Raw genomic sequence first — 24,267 nt, 5'->3', positions numbered from 1 at the left:
TCAATTGGGGAGAACGTTCGATGGGTCTTGCCAGGAAGCTAATCTTGAAGACATATGCTGTACCGTCTTGAACAGTGGGTCTTGCAAGTGCTGACGATAATGTAAGTATCAGAGTTAGATTTGTATTTATTTATTTTTATTTCACCTTTATTTAACTGGGTAGGCAAGTTGAGAACAAGTTCTCAGCTACAACAGTAGTAACATACTGTACCTTTTTTTATGGTAAGTTAAAAACAGGACATGTTTTACAGTGTACACAGGTGACTGCTCTGCGAATATGAAACGCATTCATTCAGTCCATGCAGATGAGCGCCGAGATTTACTCTTAGGTCTTTCCAGCTACTTAACTAACTGTGCTTCCAATGTGCGCAACGTAAAGATAAGGCGACAGGATTTGGTAATATCCCCGGAGGAGCCCTCCAAGTCGTCACCATATTCCACACGCCTCCTGTTATTGCTTTACTTCCTCTGTTAAACTGATATTGTCTCGCTTCAACGACACACCGGACTGTTCGCACTTCAGGCGCGGGACAGCATGACTGGTGGACTCAAGGACGGTGAAACTGACGAGGTATGGTTCTCGGGTTCTCTTCTGGACACTGCTGTCCATATTTGTAAATAAACATTTGTACGTTTTTAGAAGATATGTCATCATCTGAGAGCAATGAAGTTTATCTGGCTCATTCACATTCTGACATTTATCGAAAATGCAATTGGATAATTGGGAAACTTTTAAACTCCAAAGCCTATTTGCCAATAGTTATCTTTTTTGGCACCTAGTTGTGAACGTTACTCCCACTCCTACTGGGCGAATGTGCAAGCAAGCCCCCTCTATCCATTAGCACTGACATGAGACATTTACAATTATTTATTCACTTGTATTTTCTATTGTTTTACTGAATATTTGTACGGTGGCTGTGTAATTGACGTTAGCTACCCTGCGACTTTGGGTGCAAATGAGCTTTTGGGTAACCCAGGCACATTTACATGGATGTTGCATTATTGTAATATTGATGTTGATTAATGTGCATTGTCCCCTATAAATAAACAAACTATACTTCTTACATTCGGAGCATTATTTATGTTTCAATCCACATAGATAATTATGCGCACAAAGTCAGTCAAAGTTGTGTTTTTTTTAGAATGTTAATTCTATTAGACTAGCTAAGAAAATCGAAAAAATGCACATTCCAGTAAAACTTGACGACAGTCATATGATTAGAAAATATGCTTGCGATGCCTTATGTGAAACAGGTTCTCAGTGTACAGAGCATACAGACATCCTAATAACCATCGTTAACACGCATTGTGTGAGTTATTGGTGACGACCCCTTGCGGTGAGAGACGGATATCTGCTAAAGAGGGGTGTGGTGCTCTCCCTTAAAACCATCTCAGGCTGGGGTAGTCTGCTAACTCTGGTGCGTTCAGTCCGTCTATCCTCTGCTCTCTACCGGTCTCTCCACTAATTTATCCCCCGCTTCTCTTCTTTCCCTCCGGACTACAAGGGATTTCTTCACTCGCAGTTCATCAGGAAACAAGGGAACATATACAAACCAAATAACAAAGAGATGGATAACGACAGTATGAGCGGGATGAAGACGATGCAGGACGTCCACACGAAAGAGATCGACCTGGTGAACCGGGACCCCAAATACTTAAACGACGACGTTGTCAAGGTGAGTTCAAATCCGAACCAGTCCGTGTACTGGATTTGGTATTATTATGCATGTTACCATTGTAATATACCCATGAGGACTGGAAATTGTCACTTGCACGATGATTGAGTAGGAGCAGTCAAATGTGCACAGTAAACTGTCAAGGGTGACCCAAAGTAGCCTACTGCGTGTGTTCAAGTTCAAGTTAGTCAGATATTAGTCAGATACACATGATATACGTGGAGTACACAATGCAACAAAATGCTTGCTTGCAGGTTCACCTCTCGACAAAATGCAACAACAATAGAAACGTAGCCTTATTAAGTGAATAAAATAATAATTTTTAAAAACTCAATGATTGAAAAATAGGATAAACATTTATCAAAAAATATGCGAAGTGGGTGGTGAGTCGCATAGCATTCTCACGTGTAACCTATACTATATGTCAGTTTGAGCTTTTTCGGGTTCATGGCCCCAGTTGACTATGTTTTACAATAGGTTTGTAGCAGCAGAGCATATTCTAAATAAAATGTATTTGTCACATGTTTCATAAACAACAGTGAAATGCTTACTTAAGGGTCCTTTACCAACAATGCAGAGTGAAAGATAAAGCTTATATATATATATATATATATAAGCTTTATATATATATATATATATATAAATAGCAACATGAGGAATAACTACACAGTGAATATGGAATAACAATAAAGAGTCAAAGTTACATGGCTATATATAGGGAGCACCAGTGTGTAGTAGATGTTCATGGGAATGAGGGAGTTGAGGTAGCTATGCTTACTGAACAAAAATATAAAACTTTGAGTTACAGTTCATTATAAGGAAATTAGTCAATTTAAGTAAATAAATTAGGCCTTTCACATGACTGGGCAGGGGCACCGCCGTCGGTGGGCCTGGGGGGGGGGGCTAAGGCCCACCCACATGGGAGCCAGGCCTAGTCAATCAGAATGAGTTTTCCCCCACAAAAGGGCTTTATTACAGACAGAAATACAATGCAAGAAAGTGTGAGTGTGGAGGTGTGTATGTGTGTGTTGGGGTGTGGGTAGAGTCCAGTGTGTGCTCATCGAGTTCATGCAAGAGGGTTAGTGCAAAAAAGGGTCAATGCAGGTCTAAATTTGATTAGCTATTTAGCAGTCTTATGGCTTTGGCGTTGATTATGTTCAGGGTGCTGTTGTTTCCAGACATGGTGCACTGGCACTGCTTACCTTGCTGTTACGAGAGAAAATTATATGGATTGGGTGGCAGGAGTCTTTGACAGTTTTTTTGGACCTTCCTTTGTCACTTCTTGGTAATGAGGTCCTGGGTGGCAGGGAGCTCGGCCCTAGTGATGTACTGGGCTGTACTCACCATCCTCTATAGTGGCTTGCTCGCAATGGTGCAGCTGTATACATTTTTGAGGATCTGAGGGCCCGTGTTGCTGCGGCTGCTGTCATTAGAACAGAGTGGAACATCCTTGCTCCGGTGTTGGAACAGAGGAAATATTACTCATATCCTGTTGTTGGAAGAAAACATTTCTCACAGTCCTTGTTTTTATAGTTACACAGCATCTCTTAATAAATTAGTGAGTTATTAAAGAGAATCATTATTTTCAAAGTAGACACAAACCACACTGTGCCCAAAGCACTTGAATTTTTTTTGTCCTGAATACAACGTGTTACGTTTGGGGCAAATCCAATACGTCACATTACTGAGTACCACTCTCCATTATTTCAAGCATAGTGGTGGCTGCATCATGTTATGGGTATGATTGTAATCGTTCAGGGCTGGGGAGTTTTTCAGGATTAAAAAAACAGAATACAGATAAGCACAGGCAAAATCCTAGAGGAAAACCTGGTTAAGTCTGCTTTCCAACAGATCCTCAGATTAATTCACCTTTCAGCAGGACAATAACCTACAACACAAAGCCAAATCTACACTGGAGTTGCTTACCAAGAACACCGTGAATGTTCCTGAGTGGCCGAGTTACAGTTTTGATTTAAATATACTTGAAAATCTATGGTAAGACCTGAAAATGGTTGTCTAGCAATGATCCACAACCAATTTGACAGCGCTTGAACATTTTTTAAAGAATAATGGGCAAATGTTCTACGATCCATGTGTGGAAAGCTCTTAGACTTATCCAGAAGATGTAATCGCTGCCAAATGTGCTTCTACCAAGTATTCACTCAGGGGTGTGAATACTTATGTAAATTACATATTTCTGTATTTAATTTTCAATAAATATCCAAACATTTCTAAAAACATTTTTTTAACTTTGTCATTATGGGGTATTATATGTAGATGGATGAGAGAAAAAAATCTATTTAAGCCATTATAAATTCAGGCAGTAAGTCAAGGGCTATGACTACTTTGCGAATGCACTGTATGTAAAGTATTAGTTTGTTGAGAGAAAGCTTAGCTGAAAGAGTGCTGATGTGGGCTATAGTGAAAACCACCTGTCGTGTGTGGCGGGAACAGAACAGCAGCTGCCACAAAGTCAGAGGCTGCTTCCCAAATGGCACCCTACTCCCAATGGCCCTGGTCAAAAGTAGTGCACTAAATAGAGAATAAGGTGCCATTTTGGATGCAGTCACAGCCCATGTCCATCGCCATGTCCAGCTGGGTTATTTATTCATATGCAAGGGCCACCATCCACTGGGAGAGGTCAGGCATTTGAAGCAGTGAACTTTGATTCATAAAACATGAAAACACCCACATAGGTGAGGGATCTTATAGATCTGAGGGCTCTTCAGCATGCTTATAGAGAAGGGAACTCAACATGTACTGTACTGCACTGACAGAAATTACTAATGATTGGTTGAAATAAATTAATAATAAGAAGGTGGGAACTGTACTGTTAGATTTCAGTGCAGCCTTTGATATTATTGACCCTATCCTGTTATTGAGATCTTATGCGTTATGGCTTTTCAACCTCAGCTCTGAATCCATGATATGGCAATCTATCTAATAGAACTCAGAGGGTTTTATTTTATAGGAAGCTTCTCTAATGTCAAACATGTAAAGTGTGGTGTACCGTAGGGCAGATCTCTAGGCCCTCTACTCTTTTCTATTTTTACCAATGACCTGCCGCTGGCATTAAACAAAGCATGATTCAACTATATATGCATCAGCAACCACGGCTAATAGTGGTGTAATGGACCGTAGTTGATCCTTGATCCGTACGGATCACCCCCCATCGTTCGGCACGCATGTGAACATGCGTATCATTTGTAAAGTTTAACCATCAAGAGTGAAATACAGTTTTACTGCCACTGTTACTTCTAAAGTAATAATTTCCTAAATTTCTACGCATTGTCGCAGTGAAAAGATAAAGACCAGACAGATGCTTGCTGTGTTTTACTCTGAAGCCTGAAGGTGAATTTTATTTTTATTTTTTTAAGCAGTTGTGTGTACTGTTCACTTGAACGTGGCATGTTGAATCAATCCTGGAACCTGGTGGACAACACCATTACCATGTGTAGACATTGTGCCACAAGAAATCCGTATCATCATGGAAATACATCGAGCATGGCCACACATTTAAAGTGGTATCACCCCGTTGTGTCAGTGACGGGAGGCAACTCAGCCAAGAGACAACAACTTCTCACCGTGGCATTTAAGCAGCCTTTTGCTGCAGAATCAGACCGGACTAAAGCCATCACCTAATGTATTGGGATGTTTATCGCTGCAGACATGAGGCCATACTCTGTTGTAGAGTATGGCCTCACGCTACGAAATTCCCTCGCGCACCCACTTCAGTATGAAGGTCGTGCCAGATCTTTATGAAGAGGAATTTTATTACAATGGGTTCAGTCATAGGAAATTATTCTACCAGGGAACCCAACTCATGTGAGGAGAATAACATTATTCCAACCGTGGAGGTTTCTTACATGTGAACCTGCAAATTAGATTTTTCACATGATTGATTTTCAATGTTTTTCACATGCGAAAATGCATATCCAATTTTCACATGTGGAAGCGCAAATTTGTGAAACTGAAACTGAAAACATGTTATTCTGCTCACGTGAAAAGGTGATGTTAACATGTTAATTCTAAATTAAATACATGCGAAAATATGGTTTTGTGTGAAAGTTAAGCTCAACATGTGAAAACCGCTATTTCACATGTTTTTTTTTGCAAGGGACACACACACACAAGTCCCGCATACATACAGACATACAGTCACAAACACACACAACACACACAAACAATGTACACTACTCTCTCTCCTTCTGCAGAACCAGTAGACTGTTGAATTTCTTTAGCAGTGATCTTATAGTTAGAATTTCAGCAGCTGCACTCAATTGGTCACATCAAAGAATCAACATCCATGCAGAGTTTGCCTTGGGAATATATTTTCCTCTCGTAAAGCTGAGTTCTTTATATAGTGCAGTCAGTGGAGTGGAGTGGCTCTAGCAGTGGCCCCAAAGCCACGCAGCCTTCTGTTAAACCATAATGGGGCTAATCTGGGCAGAGTAGACACACCCACAGCCACGCCGCACGGGAACCACAGCAGTGATCGGTTCGCTAACTAGCCGCTAGCTAACATCTCCCTGCCAAATGCTCCAGTATCCTGGGAGGCACATTACAGTGGGAAATGATTATGTTCAGGCTCAATGGAGTAGCTGAGGCAGGGATTCCCTTAGATTGTCCAGACGGGGTGCAAACAAAGGCCCCAAATCAACATGATTTATTAAGCAACAAATTCAATAAAATAAATGAAAGTCACATCAAACCCCTTTAGGTGGGAGGAAACAGAGTGAAGCAGGGGTTGTCCGCCACACCTATACAATAGTAACGGAAACACTGGACTGAGGCATTCTGCAATCTAGGGACAAAATGAAAAAAATACATTACAGTTGTCACTCCAGATTGAGGCCAACAAGACTGGTCACATGTTGAACCTGAGAATGGGTCGAGTTTGTTTTATTGTATGTCCAATCCCTAAAGGGGCGACAGGTACTGAGACGAACAGTTGAAGTCGGAAGTTTACATACACCTTAGCCACATATATTTAAACTCAGTTTTTCACAATTCCTGACGTTTAATCCTAGTAAACATTCCCTGTCTTAGGTCAGTTAGGTCACCACTTTATTTTAAGAATGTGAAATGTCAGAATAATAGTAGAGAGAATGACTTATTTTAGCTTTTATTTAATTCATCACATTCCCAGTAGGTCAGAAGTTTACATACGCTCAATTAATATTTGGTAACATTGCCTTTAAATTGTTTAACTTGGGTCAAACGGTTCGGGTAGCCTTCCACAAGCTTCCCACAATAAGTTGGGTGAATTTTGGCCCATTCCTCCTGACAGAGCTGGTGTAACTTAGTGAGGTTTGTAGGCCTCCTTGCTCGCACACGCTTTTTCAGTTCTGCCCACAAATGTTCTATAGGGTTGAGGTCAGGGCTTTGTGATGGCCACTCCAATACCTTGACTTTGTTGTCCTTAAGCAATTTTGCAAGTATGCTTGGGGTCATTGTCCATTTGGAAGACCCATTTACAACCAAGCTTTAACTTCTTGACTGATGTCTTGAGATGTTGCTTCAATATATCCACATAATTGTCCTACCTCATGATGCCATCTATTTTGTGAAGTGCACCAGTCCCTCCTGCAGCAAAGCACCCCCACAACATGATGCTGCCACCCCCGTGCTTCACGGTTGGGATGGTGTTCTTCGGCTTGCAAGCCTCCCCCTTTTTCCTCCAAACACAATGATGGTCATTATGGTCAAACAGTTCTATTTTTGTTTCATCAGACCAGAGGACATTTCTCCACAAAGTATGATCTTTGTCCCCATGTGCAGTTGCAAACTGTAGTCTGCCTTTTTTATGGCGGTTTTGGAGCAGTGGCTTATTCCTTGCTGATTGGCCTTTCAGGTTACGTCGATATAGGACTCGTTTTACTGTGGATATAGATAATTTTGTACCTGTTTCCTCCAGCATCTTCACAAGGTACTTTGCTGTTGTTCTGGGTTTGATTTGCGCTTTTCACACCAACGTACGTTCATCTCTAGGAGGCAGAACACGTCTCCTTCCTGAGCGGTATGACAGCTGCGTGGTCCCATGGTGTTATACTTGCATACTATTGTTTGTACAGATGAACGTGGTACCTTCAGGCATTTGGAAATTGCTCCCAAGGATGAACCAGATTTGTGGAGGTCTACAGTTTTTTTTCTGAGGTCTTGGCTGATTTCATTTGATTTTCCCATGATGACAAGCAAAGAGGCACTGAGTTTGAAGGTTGGCCTTGAAATACATTCACAGGTACACCTCCAATTGACTCAAATGATGTCAATTAGCCTATCAAAAACTTCTAATGCTATGACATCATTTTCTGGAATTTTTCAAGCTGTTTAACGGCACAGTCAACTTAGTATATGTAAACTCCTGACCCACAAGGAGCTATAAGTGAAATCAGTTGTTGGAAAAAATTACTTGTCTCATGCACAAAGTAGATGTCCTAATCGACTTGCCAAAACTATAGTTTGTTAACAAGAAATTTGTGGAGTGGTTGAAAAACAAGTTTTAATGACTCCAACCTAAGTGTATGTAAACTTCCGACTTCAACTGTATGTATCTAGCATACCATGACTTGCAGAATATTATAAGTCATTCCCATAGTCATGCACAAGAGCAACCTTTGAGTCTGCCCCAGTAAGACAGTATTAGTAGCAGCAGTCATGCTGTCTGGCTTTCAGAATGAGTGAGGATCCCTTCCATATAACATATGGGTATTTCTAGTGAAGAATCTTGTTCTCTGTTCAGTTATCCATAGCAATAGCAAAGTAATAACCCCCTATGAATACAAAATATTTTCAGCTCATGTTTATGTATTTCTAAATTGGGCTTCAGAAAAACATAGGCACAAGAGGCACCCTCGCTTACAATTAAAACATTTTTATAACCCCAAAAATACATGTGCAAAAATACATGTGCAAAAATACATCTGGTTTCCGGACACATGTACAGTGCTTTCGGAAAAGTATTCAGACACTACAAGCTTGGCACACCTGTATTTGAGAGTTTCTCCCATCCTTCTCTGCAGCTCGTCTCAAGCTCTGTCAGGTTGGATGGGGAGCATTGCTGCACAGCTATTTTCAGGTCTCTTCCAGAGATGTTCGATTTGATTCAAGTTTGGGCTCTGGCTGGGCCACTCAAAGACATTCAGAGACTTGTCCTGAAGCCACTCCTGAGTCGTCTTGGCTGTATGCTTAGGGTCGTTGTCCTGTTGGAAGGTGAACGTTCACCCCAGTCTGAGGCCCTGAGCGCTCAGGAACAGGTTTTCATCACGGATCTCTCTGTACTTTGCTCTGTTCATCTTTGCCTTGATCTTGACTAGTCTCCCTGCCCCTGAAAAACATCCCTGCAGCATGATGCTGCCACCACCATGCTTCACCTTAGGGATGGTGCCAGGTTTCCTCCAGACGTGACACTTAAGGCCAAAGAGTTCAATCTTGCTTTCATCAGACCAGAGAATCTTGTCTTTTGGTGCCTTCTGGAAAACTCCAAGCGGGCGGCCATGTGCCTTTTACTGAGGAGTGGCTTCATATCTACATGTAAATACACTCAAAATCAAACTTTTTAAAACCCAAAACCTTTATAACGGAAATAAAAACAATCTTCCAAAACGGCATCTTGTTCTCATTGACTTGTATACTTAGCTTGGATACAGTCATGTAAATGGGAAAATCTCACTTGTTTTTCACTCAGTGTTAGCAATTCAATGATACATCAAAATGACCCAAAAACAAAACAGTTTAGTTAAACTGTTATCTCTAGATTTTGAAAACGTAACCATGAGTACAACCTGGGAAAAAAAAAAAATGAAGGAGACAGAGAGCTAGCGTCTCTGTTCCTTTCAATGGGCTTCTTCCAACAGTCACGGAGCGACATACAAAGAAGAGAGGCAGGCGTCTGCAGCAGTAACACTCTGAATGCCTCCACCTAGTAGTAGCGCTAAGTATGCACATATATCAATGCAACACCATAATAATGGAGTGGATGGCTCGTAAATAATAAATCCTTATTTTTAAACACACATGAATTATTCTACTCGGGTAGTCTAAGTAACCTTTTTGAAAACAACCATTTCACATGTGAAACTGCACATTTCAAAAAACAATTGTAAGGGTACATACAGTACAGTACTCAAGATGTAAGGCCTCTGGGGAAATTAAATGGACGTTGCTGGGTCTTGTGGCTTAAAATAATAATATGATTTATTATTACAGGGCTGTAATCACCAACTTTTATTTTATGCTATAAGTTTAGCATGTTCAGTTTAGGAACCCCTTTGTGTACACAGAAAGAGCTGGTAGGAATGTGTTCTGAATACAATGTTCAATCTCATATCAAAAATGCACTTTTACTCTGCACTAGATACAGGTGTTGTTAAACCCTCTGACAGCAACACGTCTCTCGCAGACAAAACACACGCGCAATTTAAGTAACTGTAAAATAAATATTTGCTCTATCATGGGCCTGGTAATGAATGGGAGAGGGAAAGGGAAAGAGAGGTAGCGAGAGAGGGGTAGTGAGGTAGCGAGAGAGAGCAAGTGTGCTAGCATGCGTGTGTTTTTCCACTTCACAGTCTGCACTAAAATATCTATGTGGTCATGGGTACTTGGGAGGCACGTAGCAAACCCGTCGACCACCTGAGAAGTGTTTTTACCCTGAAAATACATACATTTCGTGGTTTACCTGGGGCCCATCCGGCTACTCTTGACTAGTCTTCATGTAAAGATGTAGGATCTTCATTTGATCACCCTTTTGTTGCAGGAAATTTCTTGATTTGATTTGACCTAACAAAAAAAATGACCAACCCCTATAAAAAATGTCCATAATTTATAATCCACACAATAATTCACATTTCCTGTTATTATTTTCCTGCTTTGAGAAACTGGTTAGTGTTGCACCATCTTGGGAGTATAGTGCTGCTTATTTGCCCTCTGACTCAGACAATTCTGGCACTGTGGCTCTGTCTTTTGTATCAGCTCTGTCTGTCAGGAATTGTGAAAAGATTGTTTAGGATGGTAGAGAGAGTACAGAGGGTAAGGAGGGAATCACAAAAATGTTTGTTGTGGGGGTGGGTTGACCTAGTTGACCTTCCGTACCAGTCACTATGAGGAGGCATAAATCTCTTGTAATACTTTAGGTTATATTCTTTATCTATGTTAGTTGCTTTGACAGTGGCTGTCTAATGAATCGTTATTGATTCAGTGATTCTCTTCTCCCGTCAGGTGGAGTTCGAGGATGTGATCGCGGAGCCTCCGGGGACATACAGCTTCGATGGCGTGTGGAAGGCCAGCTTCACCACTTTCACGGTGACCAAGTACTGGTGCTACCGTCTCCTTACCGCCCTGGTGGGAATCCCGCTGGCGCTGGTCTGGGGCATCTTCTTCGCCATCCTGTCCTTCATCCACATCTGGGCGGTGGTGCCGTGCATCAAGAGCTATCTGATCGAGATCCACTGTGTCAGCCGTGTTTACTCCATCTGCATCCACACCTTCTGCGATCCTCTGTTTGAAGCCATGGGCAAGTGCTTCAGCAGCGTCCGCATCAGCACCACCAAGGGGGTGTAGAAGAAGAGGAGGAAGAAGAGGAAAATGAATGGAGGATGTGGGGAGGATGGTGGGAATGAGGTGAGGGCTGGAAACCATAATATATTTTAAAGGGAGAGAAGACACCTGAAGAAACTGAAAGAAAAGAGAGGGAGCAACCTTTTTTTGATCAAAGAGGGTGAGACATTTCTAGAGCTGTGGGCGGGATGTTGGCGGCGAGGGGGCGGAGACACAGGGAGTACCTTGCCCCGCCTCTCTTTCTCCGTCTCCCTCTCGATGACTATCGTTTCTCTCTCCAGTGCTGGTTTAACCAACAACAGGGGCACATGATTATGTCAAGTCATTCCTTTGGGTCTTTGTTTATATTTTTCATTTTGTTTTTTGTTAGTGTTGTTTATCATTGCAGGAGCACCACCACGCTAGCCACCCCACCCCCACTCCATTATTCCTAACATTATTCCGAAATGTTGTGTGATCCTTTCTCTGATTAATGACGGGTATGATTGGTTGAATTATTGATTGATTGATGAGTTAGTTAATTGATTGATAGGCTCATATGATGGATTTTGGTGTCCTCTCTGCTGGGTTTGTGTTCCTATTTTTGGGAGGGTAAATGCTTTGGGTGCGGGGGAAGGGATATCCCCGTGCCTGTCCCATTGAGTTGTTTGGAGAGAGTTGACAAATCCCACCTGACACAGCACAAAATCCTAGAGCCAAAACCCTCTCAATACCCCTCTCTCAGTCCCACTACCCCCCCCCACCTGACCCCCTCACACACCCTCCACCCCGCTATGCCTGCCGTGACTCCGAGTCTGAAACACTGAACCTGCCCTTGTTTCTGCATGCACCACCACCTCTGCAAAGCCACCGAGCCAACCAACACGCCGCTGTCAGTCTGCATGTCCTGACAGACAGACAGGCAGGCAGACACACGGGTACAAGACAACCACCTGATGACATCATAATCACTCTCTCCATCAACACTGTTTTGTTCCAGCTCCAATCCAAGCAAGAGAGATGAAATTCTATGACAACAACCAAGTCTACGAACGGAACAGCCTTCATGGTATATACCATTTTTCTATGTGGCCGAGGATTTTTTTTCATGTTTGCCTTTGAATCTCAAAAAAATATCACTTGAAGTTTGTTTCATTACATTCACACCTGTGGGATCTTCTTTTAAACCACGTGAGGTCTCTTCTCTGTAGAGGGAGGGTTGAACTTTCAATGTTGATGCGCATTTGCTGTAGCCGTAGCTAAATAACCATGCTTTATCTACACTTTATGAAGAACTTTTTGTTTTGAGCTTTGTTTGCCCAATGTATGCAACATTTGAGTTGCGTTGTCTTTAAAAAAAAAATTTTTTACTCCACTGTGAGTCTTGAGTTTATTCCCTGATTGAATAGTATGGTCTGGTGTAGACTTCTGCTTATTGACTGTCGTCCACAGGAGGCTGCTGAGGCGAGGACAGCTCATAATGGCTGTATGTGTTCGATAACATTTCATCCGTTCCAGCAATTACTATGAGCCCGTCCTCCCTAATTAAAGTGCCACCAGCCACCTGTGCTGTCGACAGCTCCAACCAAGGACTATCAGCTAATACAGTGCCCACAGAAGGTATTCAGACCTCTTCACTTTTTCCACATTTTGTTACATTACAGCATTATTCTAAAATTGATTAAATTATTTTAAAAACCTCATCAATCATCAGAATGTCCTCATCAATCTACAAACAATACCCCATAAGGACAAAGTGAAAACAGGTTGTTTGAATTTTTTGCAAATGTATTAAAAATAAAAAACTGAAATACCTTATTTATATAAGTATTCAGACCCTTTGCTATGAGACTCTAAATTGAGATCAGGTGCATTCCATTGATCATCCTTGAGATGTTTCTACAAATTGGAGTCCATCTGTGGTAAATTCAATTGATTGGACATGATTTGGAAAGGCACACACCTGTCTATATCAGGTCCCACAGTTGACAGTGCATGTCAGAGCAAAACCAAGCCATGAGGTTGAAGGGATTGTCCTTAGAGCTCCGACACAGGATTGTGTCGAGGCACAGATCTGGGGAAGGGTACAAAAACATTTCTACAGTATTGAAGGTCACCAAGAACACAGTGACCTCCATCATTCTTAAATGGAAGAAGTTTGGAACCACCAAGACTCTTCCTAGAGCTGGCCGCCAGGCCAAACTGAGCAATTGGGGGAGAAGGGTCTTGGTAAGCGAGGTGAGCAAGAACCCAATCGTCACTCTGACAGAGCTCCAGAGTTCCACTGTGGAGATGGGAGAACCTTCCAGAAGGACAACTCTGCAGCACTCCACCTATCAGGCCTTTATGGTAGAGTGGCCAGACAGAAGCCACTCCTCAGTAAAAGGCACATGACCGCCCTCTAGGAGCTAAATACCTAAATACTGTCAGACCATGAGAAACAAGATTCTCTGGTCTGATGAAAGCAAGATTGAACTCTTTAGCCTGAATGCCAAGCGTCATTTCTGGAGGAAACCTGGCGCCATCCCTACGGTGAAGCATGGTGGTGGTAGCATCATGCTATGGGGATGTATTTCAGCAACAGGGACTGGGAGACTAGTCAGGATTGATGGAAAGATGAACGGAGCAAAGTACAGAGAGATCCTTGATGAAATCCTGATCCAGAGCGCTCAGGACCGCCGACAGGGGCAAAGGTTCACCTTCCAACTGGACAACGACCATAAGCAAAAATTCAAGACAATGCAGAAGTGGCTTTGGGACAAGTCTCTGAATGTCCTTGAGTGGCCCAGCAAGAGCCGCTTCTCGTACCCAAACAAACATCTCTGGAGAGACTTGAAAATAGCTGTGCAGCGATGCTCCCCATCCAACCTGACAGATCTTGAGGATCTGCAGAGAAGAATGGGAGGATCTCCCCAAATACAGGTGTGCTGAGCTTGTAGCGACATACCCAAGGAAACTCGACACTGTAATCACCCCCAAAGGTGCTTCAACAAAGATCTGAGTAAAGTGTCTGAATACTTATGTGAATGTGATAATTCATTTTTTTAAATAAATTAGCAAACATTTCTAAAAAAAACTGTTTTTGAGGGGGAAAAACTATTTAATAAATCTTATAATAACGCTGTAACAATAACAAAATGTGGAAAAAGTCAAGTGGTCTGAATACTTTCCGAATGCACTGTAGGTCTCCCACCCCTGAAATCACTGCTGTTTGATAGCAAATGGGGGCATGTTTTTTAATATACTGACATGAAGCACACTTTGTCTGCGTCCCAAATGCCCCCTATATAGTGCATTATATAAGGAATACCTGCTCTCTGTGAGGATGGTAAATATTAGCACGTTGCTTGATTGAATGAAAAAGGTCATATGTATTTTTATATTAAAATGACATTTTCCTTCCCTTGCTTTTACTGTACAATCTCACGTCACTGTGCACATTAAAATGTAATATAATCCCATCTGCTAGTGATGCTTGCTTGTTAGGTTTGTTTTGTTTTCTTTCGTTTTGATTTGTAAATCTGTCTCTCATTGAGGAGAGGTGAATTGTTGTCATATGATTCTGACCTTCGTTTGTCCATAGATAGAATGTGATATTTAGACTATATTGTGCAAATACACCTACACTACCGTTCAAAAGTTGTGTCACGTAGAAATGTTCTTGTTTTTGAAAGAAAAGCACATTTTTTTGTCCATTAAAATAACATCAAATTTCTCAGAAATACAGTGTAGACATTGTTAATGTTGTAAATGACTATTGTAGCTGGAAAGGGATCATTTTTAATGGAATATCTACATAGGCATACAGAGGCCCATTATCAGCAACCATCACTCCTGTGTTCCAATGCCACGTTGTGTTAGCTAATCCAAGTTTATCATTTTAAAAGGCTAATTGATCATTAGAAATCCCTTTTGCAATTATGTTAGCACAGCAGAAAACTGTTGTTCTGATTAAAGAAGCAATAAAACTGGCCTTCTTTAGACTAGTTGAGAATCTGGAGCATCATCATTTGTGGGTTCGATAACAGGCTCAAAATGGCCAGAAACAAACCTTTCTTGTGAAACTCGTCAGAGAAATGAAGGCTATTCCATGCGAGAAATTGCCAAGAAACTGAAGATCTCATACAACGCTGTGTACTACTTCCTTCACAGAACAGCGCAAACTGTCTCGAACAAGAATAGAAAGAGGAGTGGGAGGCCCCGGTGCACAACTGAGCAAGATGACAAGTACATTAGTGTTTAGTTTAAGAAACCGACGCCTCACAAGTCCTCAACTGGCAGCTTCATTAAATAGTACCTGCAAAACACCAGTCTCAATGTCAACAGTGAAGAGGCGACTCTGGGATGCTGGAGGCAGAGTTCCTCTGTCCAGTGTCTGTGTTCTTTTGCCCATCTTAATATTATATTTTTATTGGCCAGTCTGAGATATGGCTTTTTCTTTGCAGCATCCCGTAGACGCCTCGTCACTGTTGACGTTAAGACTGGTGTTTTGCGGGTACTTTTAAAAAGACAACTATTTTATGTAGGCCTCCTTGCTGTTCAAACTTTCAGACTGTTCCAAAGAGGAGCTTTGTCTGGGTCAGAAGACTATCCCTAAGGTAAAAATGATGTAATGTTGAGGCTACCAGTGGCAGACTTACCATCTCAGGTCTCACATCATCAGGGGCCTCATGAACTGGGCATGATTCTTTACATAATACAAGGGATGGAGGGATGGAGTACTTCCAGCTAGATGGGGAGGCATTCACCCGCATTGCCATGGTGACCCAAAACCATAAGCCAGTGAAATTGGGAATCAGCTCAGACCTGGGCTGCACACTAAGTACACAGACTGGCCCCTGCCTGGGGCCTCCAAATCACTATGTGCTGTTGTAGCCACCATTCTTCACCTGTGCTGTAAGATTGAGCAATGTTTATGAATAAGATATACACACAGACTTAGACTCTTATCACCCCACTTGTGTTGACAATACCTTTGGAAAAAGCTGCTCTATTTGGCCATTTACTGACCGATGCATTGACAAGATATGTTCTGCAAAGCGGATGTTCGTCAGTCATACATCAATTCGGTTTAAAACAAGTTTGCAAACAGGGAGACACCTCTCACACAGAAACATGTCTAACAGGCCTCTTGGAGACGGGCCCTTTATATTCTGATCCGACACTACCTAATGTTCTGTAAAGACTAGTCCGAGAGGCTGGGAGGAAGACACAACATCAGCGCCCAGTTACAGAATAACACAGTGTCACAGATACATTATCAGCATGCTCTCGGCTCAGTGTGGCTTTTTATTTGATTTTATATGGTCTTAACTGGGAGTACACCCGTGCCTCAACTATGCTGTCATACAGCTTTACAAGCACCTGATACGCTGCAGACCCCGTATCGACAGACTACACTGCTGTACAGCTTTACAAGTGCCTGACACTGCAGATCCCTTACAGACAGGCTCGCCCGAATGCACAATTAGCGCCTCTCAAAATATGGACCACACACACAGCTGACGTGACTCTCCCTGAGAGACATGCTTTTCCCACCCCGCAGGTACCATGTTCACATTTTAATATGTTGACCACAATGCAACCAAGATGGATCTATTGACAATACAGCGAGGCTCCTTTCACCAAAATATGTGATAATCTTTAGATACTACGGGAAGGCAACCTCTCAGTGAGAGAAACCACAGAAGGCTCCACAACAGAGGAGTACACACGTTTGTTTGCCTCACCTGCAGAGAGATGATTCTGAAGCTTCGCTCAACGAACATGGCTGAATACCTTAGCATCCCATCCTCGTTGCCAAACTGTGAAGGGGATTTTCAGGTGAACAAAAGAGCAGAGCAGTATATACCAGCCCGAGAGGCTGGGAGGAAGACATAACATCCTCGGTAAGTCACATAATCACACGGTGTCACAGATACATTATCAGCGTGCCCTCGGCTCAGCGTGGCGTCAAACTTTAACCATAACATTCAACACGGGCAGAAATTACAGGGGAGGAATTAATCAAATTATTCCCCATTACAAGATTTTACTCAGAATGATTCCTAATATTTAGTTTTCATCATCATTGTAATACATTTTTCTACCAGACATGAACCGTCCTCCTTCAGTTAGTTTGCATTCAAAGACTTACCATGCTTTTCAGAACAGATATCTATTCATAATAATCACGGCAAAGCAATTCATATTGGGGCTGGCCTCAGTGCTCACATGCTATGTAACCCCTGACAGTTCCAGGAACTACACCGACATTACTAGGAATCAGAAATGGTCAACAACAATGTATACAGAGGTTCACTTCAAATGACTGGATGCCAGAGACTAATTGAACAAGATACATATACATGCTGAACTGTTCCTGGCCCTCTCTCTGATATAACTCAGCCATATTGGACAGGAAAGAATGGGGCCTAGAGATGTTGAAGTATTGTAGCTATGTACTGGGGTCATCATGCCCTCAAAGAATTCTGCCTCTCTCTCTCTCTCTCTCTCTCTCTCTCTCTCTCTCTCTCTCTCTCTCTCTCTCTCTTTCTCTCTCTCTCTCTCTCTCTCTTTCTCTCTCTCTCCTCTCTCTCTGATCTCTCTCTGATCTCTCTCTCTCTCTCTGATCTCTCCCTTTCTCTATGATCTCTCTCTCTCTATGATCTCTCCCTTTCTCTCTGATCTATTTCCACCTTTCAATCCTTTACAATAAAGCAGTAGCCCTTTCCTGTAGTGAAATGACCAAAAACCTGCAGAAAATCTGGTGCTTCTGTCAAATGGTTTTGCTATATTTCAGTCTTCCTTGATGTACACTACCGTTCAAAAGTTTGGGGTAACTTAGAAAAGTCATTGTTTTTTGAAAGAAAAGCACATTTTTTTGTCCATTAAAATAACATCAAATGTATCATAAATACAGTGTAAACATTGTTAATTTTGTAAATGACTATTGTAGTTGGAAACGGCAGATTTTTTAAATGGAATATCTCCATAGGCGTACAGAGGCCCGTTATCAGCAACCATCACTCCTGTGTTATAATGGCACGTTGTGTTAGCTAAGCCAAGTTTATCATTTTAAAAGGCTAATTGATCATTAGAAAACCCTAATGTAATTATGTTAGCACAGCTGAAAACTGTTGTGCTGACTAAGGAAGCAATAATAACAGGCTCAAAATGGCTAAAAACAAACCTTTCTTCTGAAACTCGTCAGTCTATTCTTGTTCTGAGAAATGAAGGCTATTCCATGTGATACATTTCCATGAAACTGAAGATCTCGTACAACTCTGTGTGGTGCACAACTGAGGCAGAGGACAAGTACATTAGAGTGTCTAGTTTGAGAAACAGACTCCTCACAAGTCCTCAACTGGCTTCATTAAATAGTACCCGCAAAACACCAGTCTCAACGTCAACAGTGAAGAGGCGACTACGGGATGCTGGCCTTCTAGGCAGAGTACCTCTGTCCAGTGTCTGTGTTCTTTTGCCCATCTTAATATTGAATTTTTATTGGCCAGTCTTATATATGGCTTTTTCTTTGCAACTCTGCCTAGAGGGCCAGCATCCCGTAGTCGCCTCTTCACTGTTGACGTTGAGACTGGTGTTTTGCGGGTACTATTTAATGAAGCCAGTTGAGGACTTGTGAGGAGTCTGTTTCTCTCTGTTTTATGGCTTGGGGGTAGAAGCTGTTAAGAAGTCTTTTGGACCTAGATTTGGCGGTACCACTTGCCGGAGAGAACAGAGAGAACAGTCTATGACTAGGGTCGCTGGAGTCTTTGAGAATTTTTAGGGCCTTCCTCTGACACCACCTGTTATAGAGGTCCTGGGTGGCAGGAAGGTTGGCCCCGGTGATGTACTGGGCTGAGCCATACGCACTACTGTGGTGCCATGTGGTCAGAGGCCGATCAGTTGTCATACCAGACAGTGATGCAACCAGTCAGGATGCTCTTGATGGTGCAGCTGTAGAACATTTTGAGGATCTGAGGACTCATGCCAAATAATTTCAGTCTCCTGGGGGGGAATAGGCTTTGTCGTGCCCCTTTCACGACTCTCTTGCTGTTTTTAGACCATGATAGTTTGTTGAGAGTTTTATTCCCTCTGGTTCCACATTTAACACACTGGTAGAAATTAGGTTAAAAGGATTTTAGTTTCCCGGCATTAAATTTTCCGGCCACTAGGAGCGGTGCCTCTGGATGAGCATCTTCCTGTTTGCTTATGGTTGTATGCAGCTCATTGAGTGTGGTCTTAGTGCCAGCATCGGTTTGTGGTGATAAATAGACAGCTATGGAGAATATAGATGTAATCTCTCTTGGTAAATAGTGTGGTCTACAGCTTATCATGAGATACTCTACATCAGGTGAGCAAAACCTTGAGACTTCCTTAGATTTCGTGCACCAGCTTTTGTTTACAAATATACATAGACCGTCACCCCTTGTCTTTCCAGTGGCGGCTGTTCTATCCTACGAAGAAGTGTAAATCCCGCTAGCTGTACAGTATGTTATTCATGTCGTCGTTCAGCCACGACTCGGTGAAACATAAGATATTACCGTTTTTAATGTTTGTTGGTATGATATACGTGCTCATAGTTTGTCTATTTTATTATCCAATGATTGCACGTTGGCTAATAGGACCGATGGTAAAGGCAGATTACCCACTCGCCGTCGGATCCTTACAAGGCACCCAGACCTCCATCCCCGATATCTCCGTCTATTTCTCTTACGAATTACATGGATGAGGGCCTTGTCGGTGTCTGGAGTAAATCCTTCGCGTCCAACTTGTTAAAGAAAAAATCTTCTTCCAGTACAGGATGAGTAATCGCTGTCCTAATTTCTATAATGAATAAAAAACACACAGTAGCACAATTGGTTAGGGGACCGTAAAACGGAAGCCATCTCCTCTGGCGCCATTATTAGAATCCTTCCTATTCAAGGTGTCCAAGCTGAAACTGTAAGGTGTATACTTATGTTTCAAAGTAGATTTGTTTAAGACTACCAAGAAACACTCTGTGTGACCCTGATTAAGCCCACTGCAGTAAAAGGTTAAATAATATGAAAAGCTAAGGAAATTCCATTCTACAATTTAACGAGAGTAGAGTAAACATTTTAGCCACTGTGCCATCTGTCTCCACCCTGACTTGAATGTGGTAAGCAGAGTCATACTACATAACAGGGGTTATTTATCAATGAGGCCTTATGCCCATCTCTTCAGTGTTGCTAATTTTCCCCCTGTAGGTTGCACACCATCACCATGGTAACCAGAAACATTGAAACAAACAGTTGAGTAATACACTACAATGATTGAGAAAACAGGACCTATCTCAGTCTTGATTTATACAAAAAACACGTAACTTACAGTAAGTACAGGTTGAGACAAGCAACTCCATATGCACTATATTTACAGAAGTATGTAGACACCCATTTGTGGAGGAGGAATAATGGTCAGGGGTTGTTTTTCATGGTTTGGGCCCCTTCGTTCCAGTGAAGGGAAATCTTAATGCTACAGCATACAACGACCTTCTAGACGATTCTGTGCTTCCAACTTTGTGGTAACAGTTTAGGGAAGGCCCTTTCCTGTTTCAACATGACAATTCCCCTGTGCACAAAGCGAGGTCCATACAGAAATGGTTTGTCGAGATCGGTGTGGAAGAACTTGACTGGTCTGCACAGAGCCCTGACCTCAACTCCATCGAACACCTTTGGGATGAATTGGAACTGCGAGCCAGGCCTAATTCTCCAACATCAGTGTCTGACCTCGCTAATGCTCTTGTGGCTGAATGGAAGTAAGTCCCCACAGCAATGTTCCAACATCTAATGGAAAGCCTTCCTAGAAGAGTGGTGGCTGTTATAGTAGCATAGTGGGAGGGGACCAACTACATATGTATGCCCATGATTTTGGAATTAGATGTTTGACGAGCAGGTGTCCACATACTTTTGGTCATGTTGTGTATCTGCTTAAACAGTATCTTGATTCACTGCCTCAATATCAGTAGCCTAATTACAGTTTAAAGGGATTTAAAGTTGCACTAAGGCTGCCTTCCTCTTTCACATTGTCCATCAGGCTTATTGTCTGTTCTGTGATAGTGTGGTCTGTCCCTTCTAGCGATTCTAATTCTATGGCCTGGACAGACCAATGGACCTCCCTGGACCTTCCAGAGAGGGTGTGGAACCCCTGAAGCACACACAGCATAAAGACAGCAGGCCAGGCCTTACTGGACCATGGTCCATTAAGCACAACACTGTCATTTTCACTAGGCACCAAACGGAAAACAACTGAATGAAACAGGGAGGAACTACTTGAACATGTCCAATAAGACATTTTCCATTTCCATTGCGAAACGTTTTATTACGTCTTGCTACGGTGTGACCTAATGAATACACGGCCCAGAAAACTACTACTAGAGAGGTGGAGAGGTGGAGAAGGCTTCCGTCAGTCCCAGACTCCCAGCCGCAGGTAGGTTTACAGTAGTGAGGGAGAAACCCTCTCAGACTCCTCCAGGAGGGAAATTTCCATCCAGAGCTTCACACAGTGAGCCCAAAGCAGACATAACAGGAGGATGACAGAACACAAAGGCGTCAGTGTTACCTTGCCACAATGACCAACAGTCCTCACGCCGTAGCCCTCTGGCATACATAGAGAATCAGACATCTAGTACTAGAGTTTGGATAAAGTGAAGAAAATGTGACATTAAACACATTTTTCCGTTGGAGTGACTGTTAGGTGATTGGTCATGTAGCCGACCAATGAAACAGCACAGTGGCGCCATCAGGTGATAACAGATTAGACCTGCATAGAGTACACACATCTCTCCTTGGTTACAAAGGGTTTCTGAGTAAATCCACTCGACTCAATGACATATTCCATTTCTGGGAGAGGAAAAAATACTTGTTACGTCCTCATTTCATTGAACAAGACAATAAGTTGGTGCCTTGGAGGTGTCCTTCCTTCTCCCTGGGATGATTCATCCAATGATGGATTCGTCATCATACACAATGGAAAGATAAAGTAAGGTGACATAGACCTGTTTCCATTTGATTCTCTCTCTCTCTCTCTCTCTCTCTCTCTCTCTCTCTCTCTCTCTCTCTCTCTCTCTCTCTCTCTCTCTCTCTCTCTCTCTCTCTCTCTCTCTCTTCTCCCACCTCCACAACGGGTCAGGGAGAACAGGTCTTGGAGCCATACTTTTTGGGGGTACAGTCCAGTCTAGATATCTTGGCCCGCCATGAGTAGTGATGATGGGGATGAACCCTGACATCACACAGGCAGAATGGCAGTGGGCCATCTCCTCCAGCCCCAGTGTCTAAGATCTACTCCCCTTACAGATGTTCCCTGTAGCACACCAGGTTTCTCTTCTCCACACCACCAGTCATCCTCTCACATAGCTATTTGTCTTTAAGCGTTCCTGTTTTGACTGCTTTGCTGTTGTCTTTTTGACAACACAATTTTACTGCCTGGTGGAAAATGAGTCAGGAAAGATATATAAGTACTGATGTCCACAGGTTCAATTGCACAGACTGTATGTCTGGATTTGTCATCCATTAAACAGAACAGTCCTCCTCTCTATAACATACATGTTGTTAATCCACAGCTTTGGGAGATAAGCCAGACAGGAAGGAGGAAGACGTCCCATACCTTACAAATATGAAATTCTCATGGCAGGCAGGCCCTGAATTGTTACAGTCGTGCCCAGTCCCCTCTAGCCGCCCTGTAATCCGAACCCATGACCTGGCTTCTCCCAGATGGGCGAGTGAGCCGGTAGAATAGTACTAGAGCTGCTCTGAGTCTGAAGAACCTGGCTCCACTTGAGCGTGATTTGTTTTGTGTCCGTTTCCTCGGGTAAACAAGTCGAGTGGATTTTTAATAGCTCTTTCAAGAAACCGCGTAAACATTTTAACTAGACCCGAGAGCATTCCACTAGAGACTGAGAGAGATCAAAAAAATAATTCAACATATTGTAGTAAATGTTTTATTTTTGGACGGTTGTTTTGAGAATGGGATCCGGATCTATCGCTCCCCCTGAAACAAATTCAAGAAAAGTTTAAGAGAAGGTTTTATTGTAACGCTAAGTGAGGGTTTATCTACCACAGCTAAATGTTATAGTATGCCTTTCTGAATTTTGATTCAGTTCATGTTTCCAATATTCCACAGATGACATCATTTTGTCTCATATCACTTTTATTACAGACGCTGTGCCGCAAATATGAACAATGACAATGAGATTTTGTCCGATAATGGCCACACAAGGAGAGATTAGAGGATGCCAGAGTCTTATTGATTGACACTTTTCCACTCTCAGATGTAGTTATCTTATTGTACAACTCCCAGATTGGGATCTTTTGATTTCCTATTTTATTACCACCACGCTTGTGACGCTACAAACAGATTGTCTCTGAGACGAGTACGTCCACCTGACCCTCACTCATCTTGACACAATGTCCTCTTCCTCTGACCTCCATCTTGGGATATTGACACATGTATGTCTCTCTTGTTGTTTACCAACCAAACATTGTGTTTTTATCGCCAAGATGCTTTATTATTGGACATTACTCTCAGTCACTGGCCTCCATCTCCATCTCCAGGATATGTGGTTTAGTGACTGATTGATTGAGAGGAGAGGGGATCACTAAATCCCTGTCTATCCGTCTGTCTGTTACAGTGATCAACTTCTGGAGTGACCCCCCCCCCCCCCCAGCCCAGCCCAGGCCACAGCAGGGTCAGGGCCACTAATGGGTCAAGCATCAATCAGAGTTTACAGTGACAGAATGGAGGATAGATCTCTATGGTCAGCGGTTACTTCAGGTTTCTATTGACCAGCCAGGTGATAGATACAGTATCTCTACTAGACTTACCACTGCTGGATGACTTGGGGACTGATGATGATTATTACTGTTCCACTCTCTTCCTCTTGACAGTGGGGGTTCTCTGTGAGGTAAAACAAAAAAAAGAGAGTCATGGTGGCTCATAGGATTAAGACAAGTAAGTCCCTCTCTCTGTTTATTTCTCCCCATTTTTTAGTTTTGCCTTTCTCTTTTTCTGCCTGTCATTCGTTAGCCTCTGCCACAATCTCTGTTTCAAATTCCAAGAGGAA

General features: G+C 42.5%; 1 protein-coding gene across 1 annotated transcript; it reads left to right on the top strand.

The window, feature by feature from the left end:
- LOC124003972 (caveolin-1-like) lies at window positions 1-12,585 on the top strand. The gene is made up of 4 exons (XM_046312677.1): window positions 1-101; window positions 524-571; window positions 1,506-1,676; window positions 10,893-12,585. The coding sequence occupies exons 2-4, from the start codon at window positions 536-538 to the stop codon at window positions 11,232-11,234; spliced, it is 549 nt and encodes a 182-aa protein (XP_046168633.1). The 5' UTR covers window positions 1-101; window positions 524-535; the 3' UTR covers window positions 11,235-12,585.
- Window positions 12,586-24,267: the final 11,682 nt, after the last annotated feature.

This window comes from Oncorhynchus gorbuscha, linkage group LG02 (assembly GCF_021184085.1).
Source record: "Oncorhynchus gorbuscha isolate QuinsamMale2020 ecotype Even-year linkage group LG02, OgorEven_v1.0, whole genome shotgun sequence".
Lineage (NCBI taxonomy): Eukaryota > Metazoa > Chordata > Actinopteri > Salmoniformes > Salmonidae > Oncorhynchus > Oncorhynchus gorbuscha.
The sequence above is the reverse complement of the archived record's forward strand: the minus strand, read 5'-3'. Positions and strand labels throughout refer to the sequence as shown.

What these genes read in the sequence shown, in the direction of transcription:
- LOC124003972 (XM_046312677.1), top strand. Translation starts at nt 536, where the DNA reads ATGACTGGTGGACTCAAGGACGGTGAAACTGACGAG. An exon ending in AGGACGGTGAAACTGACGAG is followed by an intron (nt 572 to 1,505) that starts GTATGGTTCTCG and finishes CCGGACTACAAG; the next exon opens with GGATTTCTTCACTCGCAGTT. An exon ending in TAAACGACGACGTTGTCAAG is followed by an intron (nt 1,677 to 10,892) that starts GTGAGTTCAAAT and finishes TTCTCCCGTCAG; the next exon opens with GTGGAGTTCGAGGATGTGAT.